This window comes from Saimiri boliviensis, chromosome 7 (assembly GCF_048565385.1).
Source record: "Saimiri boliviensis isolate mSaiBol1 chromosome 7, mSaiBol1.pri, whole genome shotgun sequence".
In the NCBI taxonomy this organism is placed as follows: Eukaryota; Metazoa; Chordata; class Mammalia; order Primates; family Cebidae; genus Saimiri; species Saimiri boliviensis.
Window position 1 is genome coordinate 83049292 of NC_133455.1, and position 13813 is coordinate 83063104.

The 13813-nt window shown below is 46.9% G+C and overlaps 1 protein-coding gene across 1 annotated transcript; it reads left to right on the forward strand.

Annotated features, from left to right (window-relative positions):
- Positions 1-6213: 6213 nt before the first annotated feature.
- On the forward strand, positions 6214-13576 carry RMI2 (RecQ mediated genome instability 2). The gene is made up of 2 exons (XM_010337291.2): positions 6214-6861; positions 12007-13576. Exons 1-2 carry the CDS (start codon positions 6567-6569, stop codon positions 12153-12155), a joined length of 444 nt encoding a protein of 147 aa, XP_010335593.1. The 5' UTR covers positions 6214-6566; the 3' UTR covers positions 12156-13576.
- Positions 13577-13813: the final 237 nt, after the last annotated feature.

The following is a 13813-nucleotide window of genomic DNA, read 5'->3' on the forward strand; positions in this document are numbered from 1 at the left end:
GGACCCTCTGTCTTCCGGGTTCAGGCAATATTCCTGCCTCAGCCTCCTGAGTAGCTGGGATTACAGGCACCCACCACCAAGCCCAGCTAATTTTTGTATGTTTAGTATATATAAACACTCACATACAGATACTGTTCTGCTGTAACTCTTAGTTGGACAGATTGAAAAAACCAGTGTTAACTTTTGAAACTAATTTTATTAAAACTAAGTTTCTGTACAAATACATACTCGAAACAGCTCAATTTTCTAAATCACAGCACAGCAATTTACCTTTTTTTTTTGGAGATGGAGTCTCACTTTGTTGCCCAGGCTGAAGTGCAGTGGCACAGTCTCACAGTCTCTGTCTCTCGGGTTCAAGCCATTTTCCTGCCTCAGCCTCTAGAGCAGCTGGGATTACAGGCATGTGCCACTACACCATCTGATTTTTTTGTATTTTTAGTAGAGACAGGGTTTCACCATGTTGGTCAGGCTGATCATGAACTCCTAAACTCAAGCGATCCACCCACCTCAGCCTCCCAAAGTGCTAGGATTACAGGTATGAGGCACTGCACCTGGCCCCAAATTTTAGGTATTCTTAAACCTTCTGATCCTTAGTTTCTCTCTCCAAAATACTCTTTCTAGGTTAAAAAAAAAATGGCTCTTATATTTGGTGCTTGGTAAGTAAAAATATACTACTTTTATGTTTTTTTAAGTTTTCTTGATTTTACTATAGAGACAGGGTCTCCTTATGTTTTCCAGGCTGGTCTTGAACTCCTGGACTCAAGGGATCCTCCCGTCTCGGCTTCCCGAAGTGCTAGGTAGGATTATAGGCATGAGTCACCACACCCAGCTGTAAAAATGTACTTCGTATTCTCCAGCCTCTTTTGTATAAACAACTCAAGTGAGGGATGGGGGTATCATTTACTCATAAGATAAAACTTTTTAAAGCCTCCTGAGTAAAATGTGGAATTGTCTTGGGAGTCTAACCTAGTATATCAAGCCCTTTTTCACACAAAAGAATTCTTTTCAGGATTTAGTGGAACCTGTTGTTTCCCCTAAGTTGAAAAACAACTGTAGGACACTTCAGGTCCCTTCCTGGGATGGGTTACTTGGTGCCCAGCCTAGGTTTCAGACTTTTGCTTACGGCCAGTTTCAGAAACCCATGAATTCAGAAGGGTTAATTCAGAAATTTGACAAACAGAATTGTTCATTTAAAAACTAACTGAGAAGATTGGAATTTTTTTCTGAATTATCCAGAAATGATGCATCCTTTTCCTTCAAGAATGACAAGGTCAGAATGTGGAATTCCAAGATACCTCTAGACTCTAGCTCCATGTTTGGTCAGTGGAGGCCCATGTGAGCTCAGCATGTGTACTGAGAAGTGTTAGTGTCTTTTAGAGCCAATCTACCCTGCTCAAATCACGGCGTTCATCTGCAGCTACTGCACGGTGTTCAGATTGTGTGAATCCAAATGTCATAAAAACTTCAGAAGTGCAATTCTCGAAAGGTTAGGTGGACTAAAGCATTCAGTAGAGCAACTGATAATAATGAGCTTCCAGTGGATAATTCATTTGAATTTGAAAAATGTAGAAATGAACCTGTCAAATACCAGCAAGAACTATGGAATAAAACTACTGATGCAATGAAGACAGTTGAAAAGATCAAACGAATGTCAAACTAAATTTGTAATGAACAAATTGAAGAAAAATAAAGGACTACAGAAAGTTCAGGACATCAAAGAAGTCAGGCAAAACTCGTCTTATCTTGACCCTTCTTGCAGGCAAAGGAAAGCAGCTGGAAGAAAAGATGATACAACCATTACAACAGGATGCAGGCATGGAAGAGGTTTCCTAAAAATCTCGTCTATAGGCTGGGCACGGTGGCTCATGCCTGTAATCCCAGCACTTTGGGAGGCCGAGGTGATCCGCCTGACATGGAGAAACCCCGTCTCTGCTAAAAATATAAAAAATTAGCTGGGCATGGTGGCACATGCCTGTAATTCCAGCTACTTGGGAGGCTGAGGCAGGAGATGGCTTGAAGCTGGGAGGCGGAGGTTGCAGTGAGCTGAGATCATGCCATTGCACTCCAGACTGGGCAACAAGAGCGAAACTCGTCTCAAAAAAAAAAAAAAAAAAATCTCGTCTCTAACCACTAATATATTTACATTTGAAAATCTCTTTTGGAGACTTAAAACCTCTAAATTATTGATTATTATTATTTTTTTTGAGACAAAGTGTTGCTCTGTCGCCAGGTGCCAGGCTGGAGTAAAGTGGCATGATCTCGGCTCACTGCAAACTCCACCTTTTGGGTGCAAGCAATTCTCCTATGTCAGCCTCCTGAGTAGTTGAAATTACAGGCATGTGCCACCATGCCTAGCTAATCTTTGTATTTTTAGTAGAGAAAGGTTTTCTCCATGTTGGCCAGGCTGGTCTTGAACTCCTAACCTCAGATGATCCATCCATTTTGGCCTCCCAAAGTGCTGGGATGTGAGCCACTGCGCCCGGCCTAGAACAACCCATTTTCTTAGGGCAGTAGGGTTCTTTGTTTCTGGAAACCAGAAGCATTTTGGCCTGATTGGCCTGGGAACTGGTGAACGGGCAGGTCGAGAATAATGCCAAGGCCTACAGTTCCTCCCATATTACCTTTGTTCTCACTGGTGCGGATGGCAGGAAACCCCCTTCTAAGATCTTTGATCTCACTGGGAAGCTGGGGCTCGGGGAAGCTGGCACAGGGGGTTGCTTCAGGCCTGAGCATGAGGGTGAAGGATTGTGGTGTGGGGGATGGGGGATAATTGTCCCTGGAAGGGAGACTCACTCAACATGTGTCAACAGACCCCAGTTGTCTGCTCATGACTCTAATTTAAGATGCTGATTTTGCAACTCCTGGAGCTGGTGAAACACTGTAGCCTCTTGGGTATTTTGTAGGAGATTTAAGGAGCTGCAAATTAGTGAACACGCAGGCTGCCTTGGTGCCTGGAGCAGAGCTGACATTCTAGAGAGAATTTGCAGATTGGCAGCCCATGGGTGAGAGTCATTCCACAAATGACTTTCAGGGGCACATGGTTTCTGTTTGTTCCTTTATTTTAGAATTGAATTCATTGCCAGCATTTTTTTTTAAACATGGAGATTATACATGGGAATGTTTTGAGCCAGGCACGGTGGCTCACACCTGTAATCCCAGCACTTTGGGAGGCTGAGGAGGGCAGATCACCTGAAGTCAGGAGTTCGAGACCAGACTGGCCAACATGGTGGAAACCCCAATTCTACTAAAAATATGAAAAGTTCCCCAGACATGGTGGCAGGCGTCTGTTGTCCCAGCTGCTTGGAAGCCTGAGGCAGGAGACTCATTTAAATCTGGGAGGTGGAAGTTGCAGTGAGCTGAGATCGTGCCAGTGCACTCCAGCCTGGGTGACAGAGTGAGACTCCGTTTAAAACAAAAACAAAAAAAAGAAAAATCAGATCTAGCAACAGTGCATGACAGCCATTGGCTGAGTGTGATGGACTCCTTTGCCATGACATCAGAAGGTCAGTTTGTCCCTGCTACACCAGGGTTACCTGTCTGTCGGCTGCTGACAACTTAGTTTGAGACCCCAGGCTTTACTGGTAAGATAGACACAGATTCAACTATTTATCAGTGAGTATTGCAGCTTAGGACAGTGGTTCTCCATAGAGGTGATTTAGCACCCTATGGGACAGTGGCAATGTCTGAAGACATATTTTGGTTGTTGCAACTTGAGAAGAGTGCTACGGTGTCTAGTGGGTGGAGAGCAGAGATACTGCCCAGCGTCCTACAGTGCACAGCACAGCCTCCACAACAAAGATTATCCAGCCCCAAATGTCAGTAGAAATGAGGTTGGGAAACTGAATTGGGGCACCAGCAAACTGGTCTGGAAGGAAGAGGTTAATTCCAATGGTGGGGCTCAAGAAAGGCTCCCTGAATAGACGAGGTCTCGCTGGTGAGCAGCCACTTGGTGATGTTCCTGCTCCCTTCTCAGCCCAGAAGCCAGGTTACTTCATAGGTAGGGTTGAGATGTTGTATTAGTCTGTTCTCACACTGTTATAAAGACCTTCCCAAGACTGGGTAATTTATAAAGGAAAGAGGTTTAATTGACTCACAGTTCTTCAGGGCTGGGGAGGCCTCAGGAAACTTAGAATCATGGCAAAAGGGGAGGCAAACATGTTCTTTACATGGCAGCAGGAAGGAGAAGTGCTGAGCAAAGGGGGAACAGCCCCGTATAAAACCATCAAATCTCGTGAGAACTCACTATCACAGGAACAGCATGGGGGTATGTGACCCCCTGATTCAACTACCTCCCATAGGGTCCTTCCCACGATATGTGGGGATTATGGGAAGTACAATTCAAAATGAGATTTTGGTGGGGACACAGCCAAATCATATTAGGTGTAGAGGCCAAAGCCTCATAGAGGCTGCTGAGAGTTTATGGTCAAGCCGCCTAGCTTCCTTAAGCCTCAGTTTCCTCACTTGTGTAGGACAGAGTTTTTTCAGGGTCTTTGGGGTACATGGGATACTTCCTACAAAGTTCTTACAACAGGGCCTGGCTCAATTTTATAAAAATCAAACTCTTGGTTGGGTGCAGTGGCTCACACCTGTAATCCCAGCACTTTGGGAGGCCAAGGTGGGTGGATCATGAGGTCAGGGTTTTGAGACCAGCCTGGCCAATATGGTGAAACCCCATCTCTACTAAAAAATACAAGAATTAGCTGGGCGTGGTGGTGTGCACCTGTAGTCCCAGCTACTCAAGAGAATCGCTTGAACCCGGGAGGCAGAGGTTGCAGTAAGCTGAGATCGTGCCACTGCACTCCAGCCTGGACAACAGAGTGAGACTCCCTCTCAAAAACAACAACAAAAAATCAAGTTCTTGCTGAACACTCTCTGAATGGCTGGTACTGCAGGAGGCCCTGGGAATTCAAAGTCTCTCTCTCCTTTTTATTTTATTTTTATAGAGAAAACCCGTCTCTACAAAATAAAATAAATAAATAAATAAAACTCCTGACCTCAGGTCATCCACTCACCTCCGCCTCCCAAAGTGGTAGGATTACAGGTGTGAGCCATCGCGCCCTGCCCCCAAAGTCTCTCTTAAGGACTGACGTTGACTTTTTTGAATGCCTGATTTAGGATTTGTGGACTTTGCTGACTGGGGACATGCAATCTTTAGGGAGAAATTTCTGGGAATTTTATTTGAAAGATGTGCACAAAGATTTAGCTTTTAAGTAGGTCCACAGTGGCTGTATTTATAAAGCAAAAAATTGGAAATAGCCTTAATGTCCAACTATGGGATATTGGTTTAATATGTGATGAGACAAATCGAGTATTATGCAGTCATTCAAGAGAAAGCAGACGGATATTTGGTGATATGGAAAGATGCTCATTATTAAGTGAAAACAATACACAAAACAATCTTTGTATGTCAGTAATAGGCCAGGTGTGGTGGCTCACACCTGTAATCCCAGCGCTTTGAGAGGCCAAGGAGAGAGGATTGCTTGATCCCAGGAGTTCAAGATCATCTTGGGCAACACGGCAAAACCTTGCCTCTACAAAAATACAAAAACTAGCTGGGCGTGGTGGTGCACACCTGTAGTCCCGGATACTCAGGAGGCTGAGGTGGCAGAATCACCTAAGCCCGGGAGGTGGATGCTGTAGTGAGCCGTAATTGTGCCACTGCACTCCATCCTGGGCAACAGAATGAGACCCTGTCTCAAAAATACACACACACACACACACACACACACACACACACTCTTACACTTTAAAACCTGGAGGCTAATACACTCCAAAATTAACAGTGGGTATCTATAAGCAGTTTTTACAATTATTTTCTTATTGTACATTTTTTCCTTTTCTAATTTTTTTTACAATAAATGTACATTTCTTTTGTGAAAAATAGCAATATATTTTGTTAACCTTAAAATTATTTGATGCTATTAAAATATAAATGAAAATAATAATAAAAGAAAGGGCAAGTTTTCCAGCTGTTCCCATCTCCCTCCCCAGCCTTATCGCCTGACTGGATTCTTGATCACTCCCAATAAACACGGGCTTTTCATTTGTGTCAGTATTTACTAACCTCAAAACAAGGCAATTTGAAAATGAATAATCACGTTATTATTATTATTATTATTGTTAAAAATGAATAATCACGTTCTTTATTATTTTTTTTTTTAAAAACGGGGTTTCACCATATTGATCAGGCTGGTCTTGAACTCCTGACTTCTGGTGATCCACCCACCTCAGTCTTCCAAAGTGGTGGGATTACAGGTATGAGCCACTGGGCCCGGCCAGAAAGAGGAAGTTCTTTGCCTCTCTGTCTTCCCTTATTTATTCTAATTTAACCCATTTCTTCAATTCATTTGTAACTTGCAGATGTTTCTTTAGTATTATCTATGACTTCCTGCATTTACTTTTTTCTACGCATGCGCACTCCTGGCTGATTGCGGGGGCTGCTCCGCCAGGCGGTCCCGCCTTCTGACGTCGCCCATTGGCCAGCTCTGCTAGCGCGCTCCTGATTGGAGGCTGAGGCCGGGCTCCTCTGCTTCTCAAAGTTGGCGGGAGAGCAGCTGCACGGCTGAATGGCGGCGGCTGCGGACTCGTTCTCAGGCGGCCCCACGGCGGTGCGGCTGCCAAGGTCGCCGCCACTCAAGGTGCTGGCAGAGCAGCTGCGGCGAGATGCGGAGGGCGGCCCGGGCGCGTGGCGCCTGTCTCGGGCGGCGGTGGGCCGCGGGCCGCTGGAGCTGGCGGTCGTGTGGATGCAGGGCACGGTGGTGATGGCGGACCGCGGCGAGGCCAGGCTGCGGGACCCGAGCGGGGCCTTCTCGGTCCGCGGCCTGGAGCGGGTGCCGCGCGGGCGGCCCTGCCTCGTCCCAGGTAATGCCCCGGTCTCACTGGGTGCCCTCTTCCCTGCTGTCGGCCGACAAGTTATCGAGGCCAGATTCTTTACACCCGGTCTTGACACTCGAAAGGGGGCGGGGCGCGGCGTGGGCTGCCCTACCTCCGGGCCTCTGCCCCTGCGGTACCCTTGCTCCGGTCCCTCCTTGGTCAAGTTGATCTGATGCTAAGCATCACCTGCAGTCCCTTTAACAAATACAGATTCCCGGGATTCTTCCACCTCCTAGTGGGAATCTTCTGGGGAGGGACCCCGGCACCTGCATTTGTCACAAGCCCCCTCCCCCAGTTGATTTCCTTGTTTGCCCTCAAATTTTGGGAAATACTGTCCCGGGAACTTCTGCTCATCCTTAACGTCTCAACTCAAATGTTCCTTTCTCAGTCCTCCCTAACCCCTAGGAAAGGGAGACCCTCCTGTACTGCTCCTTCATTGAACTGCCCTGGGCTGGAGCGCGAGCATGTTTGCCTCCCCTCCTTTTTTTTTTTTTTTGAGACGGAGTCTCACTCTGTCACCCAGGCTGGGGTGCAGTGGCACGACCTCGGCTCACTGCAGCCTCTACCTCCCTGATTTAAGTAATTCTCATGCCTCAACCTCCCAAGTAGCTGGGATTACAGCCATATGCCACCACACCTGGCTATTTTTTTTTTCTTTTTTTTTTTTCTTTTTTTTTTTTTTAGCAGAGACTGGGTTTCGATGTTTGCCAGACTAGTCTCGAACTCCTGGCCTCAAGTGATCTGCCCTTCTCGGCCTCCCAAAGTGCTGGGATTATAGGCATGAGCAACCGCGCCCTGCCTGCTTCCTCTCTTAAGCCACCGATGCTCAAACTTGAGCTTGTATCTGTCTCTCCTGGAGGGCTTGCTAAAGCTGGGATGGCTCGGGCTCCATCCTCAGGGTTCCTGAGTCACAAGGTCCAGGTGGGGCTGGAAATTGCATTTCTAACTAGCTCCCATGCTAGGCTGATGCTGCTGGTCTACTTTGGACTTTAAAAAATGTTTTATTTATTTGAGATAGGGGACTCACTGTGTTGCCCAGGCTGGCCTTGAGCTCAAGCAATCCTCCTGCTCAGCCTCCTTGGGTAGCTGGGACTACAGGCCTGCACCACCATGCCTGGTGTTTGGGGGCTATACTTTGAGAACCATTGGGCCAGGCTGAACTTCTGGAAGGCCAGAGCTGTGTGGTCCTGAAAACTGTATCCTCAGCATCTGGCCCCGTGCCTGACACATAAGTGCTCCAAGAACCAATTATCTTGAGTGACAGGCAGTGGACATCCATCTCACTTGTTCACTGAGATGTCAGTGGAGCAGGTGTTATACATCAGCCCCCCCACGTGTAGTGCTGGGCTGCCGCGGAGACCCAGATAAAGCCTGCCGGGAGATAGGCAGTGAGTGTCTGTCCCAGAGGATCGCTGATCCCTGGGGGAGCCATGAGGATGTACAAGGTGCTGAGTGGCCCTCAGAGGCTTCTAGAGGATGTGAGATCTAAGCTGAGGAGGTCTGAGGATACGTGAGCCTTCCCTCCCCTCGGCTCCCTCCCCTGGGAGATCAGGCCAAGATCTCTTCATTCCTAAGGGACCCTCCTGCTCAGTCTTGGAGTCTTAACTAGAGGCAGATAGGTCGGTGGTCTGGCCTGAGCTGCTTTGGACTCAGATAGGCTTAGGTGAATTCCTGGCTCCACCCCTTCCCAGCTGAGCTGCCTGGAGCACTTTTGTTAACTCTTCTGAGTTTGTACTCTTGTAAAAAGGAGCTAATCATCCTTGCCTGTTGTGTACATTCAGTAAGTAAACAATTGCCTTAACACTGCGCCTAGCTCATAGTGAGGGTACAGAACATGCTCCTGTTCCCTCCCCCTACTGCCTTGCCCTTCAGCCTTCCCTCTGTCTGCTCTCAGCCCCAGTGCTGGTTTAGTACAGGGTCAGCAAACGACAGGCCTCCTCTTTTCACATGTCCTCTGAACTAAAAATGCTTTTTAAACTTTTATTTATTCCTATTATTTTTATTTTTGAGAGAGTCTCGCTCTGTGTCTCAGGCTGGAGTGCAGTGGCACAGTCACAGCTCACTGCAACTTCTGCCTTCCAGATTCAAGTGATTCTCGTGCTTCATCCTTCTGAGTAGCTGGAATTACAGGTGTGCACCATCACGCCTGACTAATTTTTGTAGTTCTAGTGGAGACAAGGTTTCATCATTTTGGCCAGACTGGTCTTGAGCTCCTGGCCTCAAGTGATCCACCCACCTTAGCCTCCCAAAGTGCTGGGATTACAGGCATGAGCCACTGTGCCTGGCGGGTTTTTACATTTTTACATGGTTGAAAGTGAAATAATGACATGTGAAAAGTATATGAAATTCAAGCATCAGTATCCATAAGTTTTTTTTTTTTTTTTTGAGATGGAGTTTCACTCATGTTGCCCAAGTTGGAATGCAATGGCACAATCTTGACTTACTGCAACCTCCGCCTCCTGTGTTCAAGCAATTCTGCCTCAGCCTCCCAAGTAGCTGGGATTATAGGCATGCACCACCACACCTGGCTGATTTTTTGTATTTTTAGTAGAGATGGGGTTTCTCCATGTTGATCAGGCTGATCCTGAACTCCCACCTCAGGTGATCCACCTGTCTCGGCCTCCCAAAGTGCTGGGATTACAGGTGTGAGCCACTGCTCCCCACCATAAGTAAAGTTTTATTGGAATACATTGGTAATTTACAGAATGCCTCTGCCAGTGTCCCACTACAGCTAGAGTTGAGCATTTGGGACAAAATGTTTACTGTCTGGCCCTTTACAGAAAATGTTTGCCAACCCTTTCCCTCAGCCTTTGCCCAGCACATAACCCATGCTGCTTGGTGTGTTGGCTTGCAGGCAAAGCCCCTTGTAGGCAGGCTGGGACAGTCTCCTGTCTGGTATCAGCCCTGGCATAAGCCTGGCATCTAGTAAATACTTCATTGTTTGAACCAATGGGCATTGGTGAACTTGTCTGACATACCCACTGGCCTGAATGCCAGCTGGCAGGGGCCATGCCATTTCCTCTGGTTAAGTAATACCAAGTCCAGCTTGACAAAATTGAGTCACTGCCTTCAGGCAGGGAGGCAGGGAGGTAAGCAGGCCACTAAAACACAAAGTAACATTGCAGGCAAGAGCCAGGTGGTGCAGATGAGGGACAGCTGATCCAGGCTTGAGGGCTCAGGGAAGGCTTCCTGGAAGAGGCAGCCCTGAAGGATGCACTGGAGTTACCTGTAAGGACCAACCCTCCTGGGTTGCCTGGGACTGAGAGGGTCCTGGGACATGGGGCTTTCAGTATTAAAATTGGGACAGTGGGGCACTCTCTGTCTGGGTGCAGTGGCAGGAGATTGTGCAGCTCCATGGAACAGCCTTTGCAAAGGCTTGGAGGGGTTAGAGCCCTGTGCATTTGGGGAGCCTGGGGCAGCGGTGGAAGGAAGGAGGGCTCTATCCTGATGAGCCTCAGTGGCTGTCTGGAAGGACCTGCCTGCTTCAAGGTGGCCTTGGACTCTGCTCACTGCAGTGCTACTCTAGTGCTGTTCCTCACTGCCTCTTCCTCTGGAACATCCAGGAGTTTGTTTCCATAAACCTAAGGTGCTAAAGATGCTGAGTTGAATGAGAAGCTCTCCCAGTCCTCAAGCTGCTCTTTGTCTGCAGGGGAAGCAGAGAAACCATGCCTACCTAGATTATGCTGCGGTCAACTGAGTTCTGGAGGCAGGAGGTGGATTCCAGAATGTTGACTGCAGCAGTGGGGTGGGGATTGTTTTGAAGTGGAAGAAGCCGGCAGAACATGGGCTGGGAACCATTGGAGTGGTCATGGCAACTGGGGGGTGGGGGTGCGGGAAGGAAAGGGAGGGACAGAATGGAGAGCTGGGAGAGGGTGTGGGTAGAACCTCTCGGGCCAGTTTGTCTCATGGCATGCCTTTGAGGTCACCCGGCTGGCTGTGTGTGCCTTCCTAGGAGAGCTCCTGTTCCCTCCTGGTCGGAATGTCCTTGGGCATGTTCTTTTCTTCCTGTGTCTTCAGTTCTACTTCTGTGGGTTCGCACTTTAGGCCCACATTCAGAGGGGACAGCAAGTATGTTTTCAGAACTCGCCTCTCACGGAGGGACCCAAGTGGAATGAGGGGAGGAGTTCTGAGAAACCTGAACACATCCTACCTGGAGTTGAACAGCGGGATCAGGGGTCAGCTGGCCTGGCTTTCTTCTGTCAGAGCCGCAGGCCCCATATGCAGTGCAATGAAAGCAGCCTCATAGGGGCAGGCAGCGGGGCTGGCACCAGGCCTGTCCTTCCTGCAGTGTTTGGAGTTTTCTTTTATGCAATTGGGTTTTGTATGGTTGAGACTGGCAATTTTTGCTTTGAAGGAGAGTCACTTTCCGAAGGGAATGGGAAGCAAGTCACAGTCAAATATGTCATTGGATCATCCAGTGGCAGCTTGCCCTTGTGTGGATTTGCTTGTATGTGCTGAGGTGGCAGGTATCGGTCCCAGCAGTTGGAACAGCGGGGCAGGGGCTGCCTGCCCAGCCTTTTTGGCAACGTGGAAGGAAAATTGGATTTGCTTGGTAACTGTCAGAGGGTGTCTGCAGAAAGAGGATGCATCTTGTGCACAGAGACCAGTCACATACTCTGTAGCATTGAGCAAGGAACGGGACTAGAGGAAAGCTGAGGTTTTCTGCCCCTGCCTCAGAGCAGCCTGTCTAATTATAACTTACACTCTGATGGAAGTGTCTCCATTCCTTGGGCATGATTACAGTTTACATGACAGTTTTGTTTTGCCTAGTAAAATCAGAAACCAAAGAAGATGGTTGGGCACAGTGGCTCAGGTCTGTAATCCTAGCACTTTGGGAGACCAAGATGGGTGGATCACCTGAGGACAGGAGTTCCAGACCAGCCTGGCCAACATGGTGAAACCGTGTCTCAACTAAGAATACAAAAATTAGCCAGGTGTGGTGGCGGGCATCTGTAATCCTAGCTATTCAGGAGGCTGAGGCACAACAGTCGCTTAAACCCAGGTGGCGGAGGTTGCAAGGAGCCGAGATCACGCCACTGTACTCCAGCCTGGGCAATAGAGTGAGACTGTCTCAAAAGAAAAAAAAAAAAAAAAAAGAGAGAACATTACTATGGGCTTTTCTTCTTTTTCTAGGGAAGTATGTGATGGTGATGGGAGTGGTGCAGGCCTGCAGCCCCGAACCATGCCTGCAGGCTGTGAAGATGACAGACCTTTCTGATAATCCTATCCATGAAAGTATGTGGGAGCTGGAAGTGGAAGATCTACACCGGAATATTCCTTAGATGATCTTGAAACTGTCATTAAAAACAACCAAAATCCTGGAACGATTTAGAAGCTTATAATGACGTGGATTTCGTAGACATTTTTCAGTGCGTATTTTTCAAAAGTTTCTCAGAGAGCCTTGCTTTGGTTGACCAAGGAGTCTGGATGTAGGAATGTTTAAATCCTGGGATACTTCAGTGTTAGCCTCTGCTGCCCCTTGCTTTGCCTGTGTTTGCTGATGAAAAGCAGATGCTTTTGGCTTCCTGGTGTGTGTGTGTTAATTCTCTCTCTTTTTCTCTTGGACACAGAGGTCTCATGTTGCATTTTCCAAATTTTATGCCTGATGATACTTTTTCCATTACTGCTGCGTCCCTGTTTCACGATGCAAAATTTATCTCAGTCATTGCCCGTGGTGATTGAAGTGTGGTTATGGGCAGGAAGGCAGACTGTGTAAAAAAGGAATGACATGGCTCCTCATCTTCTTCATCAGCAACTACCATAACCAGTTTGCAAGTTCAAATGGCATTTCCTAACAGCAGGCACCGTGGCCCCGGAAAGACAACAGCTCCCTTTCTGCTTTGGACACCACTCAAACATTTAGATACCACTATATCCATTTCCCTTGGCTAGAGAAGATGATACCTACTTCCATCACTCAGAAATGTTGAGATGTTTTCAGAATTTCTTGTTGAAATGAAAAACATCAAGATTAAGGATGCCTTTCAGGCCTTAGCTAAACTTCCACTTCCTAACTTTGGGAGAGACATGGCAAGCCTCCTGGTTTAGAGTTCTTTTGTCTTTTTGTATGGAATGACTTTGCTGTGATTTGAATGTTGGGTTTTTGCTGTCTGCTTAGTACCCATGCCTGATTTTTTGAGATTGTACATATCAAGGGAGTTAGGTTATGTTCTGACATGGTTGTAGACTTTCACCAGGATTATTGATATTCTGCTTCTAATAAATTGTTTAATATGCTGTATGGGTTTTTAAAAATAGACTTTTTTAAAAAAACATCTATTTTTCTCTATTTTTCAGAAAAATGGAGCAGAAACCACAGTGTTCTCATATACTCCACACTCACACCCCACTCACAGTTTTTCCAACTGTGAACAACTTTTATTAGGATGATACATTTAATAAACGAACATTACATTTTTATTAACTAAAGTCTAGTTTACATTAGGCTTCGTTCTTCCTCTTACACATTCTGTGTATTTTGCCAAAATGCATAATATCATGTATCCACATTAAGTGTCATCCAGAATAGTTTCACTGCCCTAAAAATCCTCTGGGTTCCCCTTGTTCACTCCTCCCTCCAACCTGATTATCACTGATCTTTTTTAGTTTTGCCTTTTCCAGAATGTCATATAGTTGGATCATACAGTATGTAATTTTTTTCGGACTGGCTTCTTTCATTTGTTGTGCATATAAGATTCCTCCATGTCTTTTTTTTTTTTTTTTTTTTTTAAGACAGTCTCACTCTTTTTTTTTTTGGAGACAGAGTTTCGCTCTTGTTACCCAGGCTGGAGTGCAATGGCACGATCTCGGCTCACCGCAACCTCCGCCTCCTGGGTTCAGGCAGTTCTCCTGCCTCAGCCTCCTGAGTAGCTGGGATTACAGACACGTGCCACCATGCCCAGCTAATTTTTTGTATTTTTAGTAGAGACGATGTTTCACC

What these genes read in the sequence shown, in the direction of transcription:
- RMI2 (XM_010337291.2), top strand. Translation starts at nt 6,567, where the DNA reads ATGGCGGCGGCTGCGGACTCGTTCTCAGGCGGCCCCACGGCGGTGCGG. An exon ending in GCGGCCCTGCCTCGTCCCAG is followed by an intron (nt 6,862 to 12,006) that starts GTAATGCCCCGG and finishes TTCTTTTTCTAG; the next exon opens with GGAAGTATGTGATGGTGATG.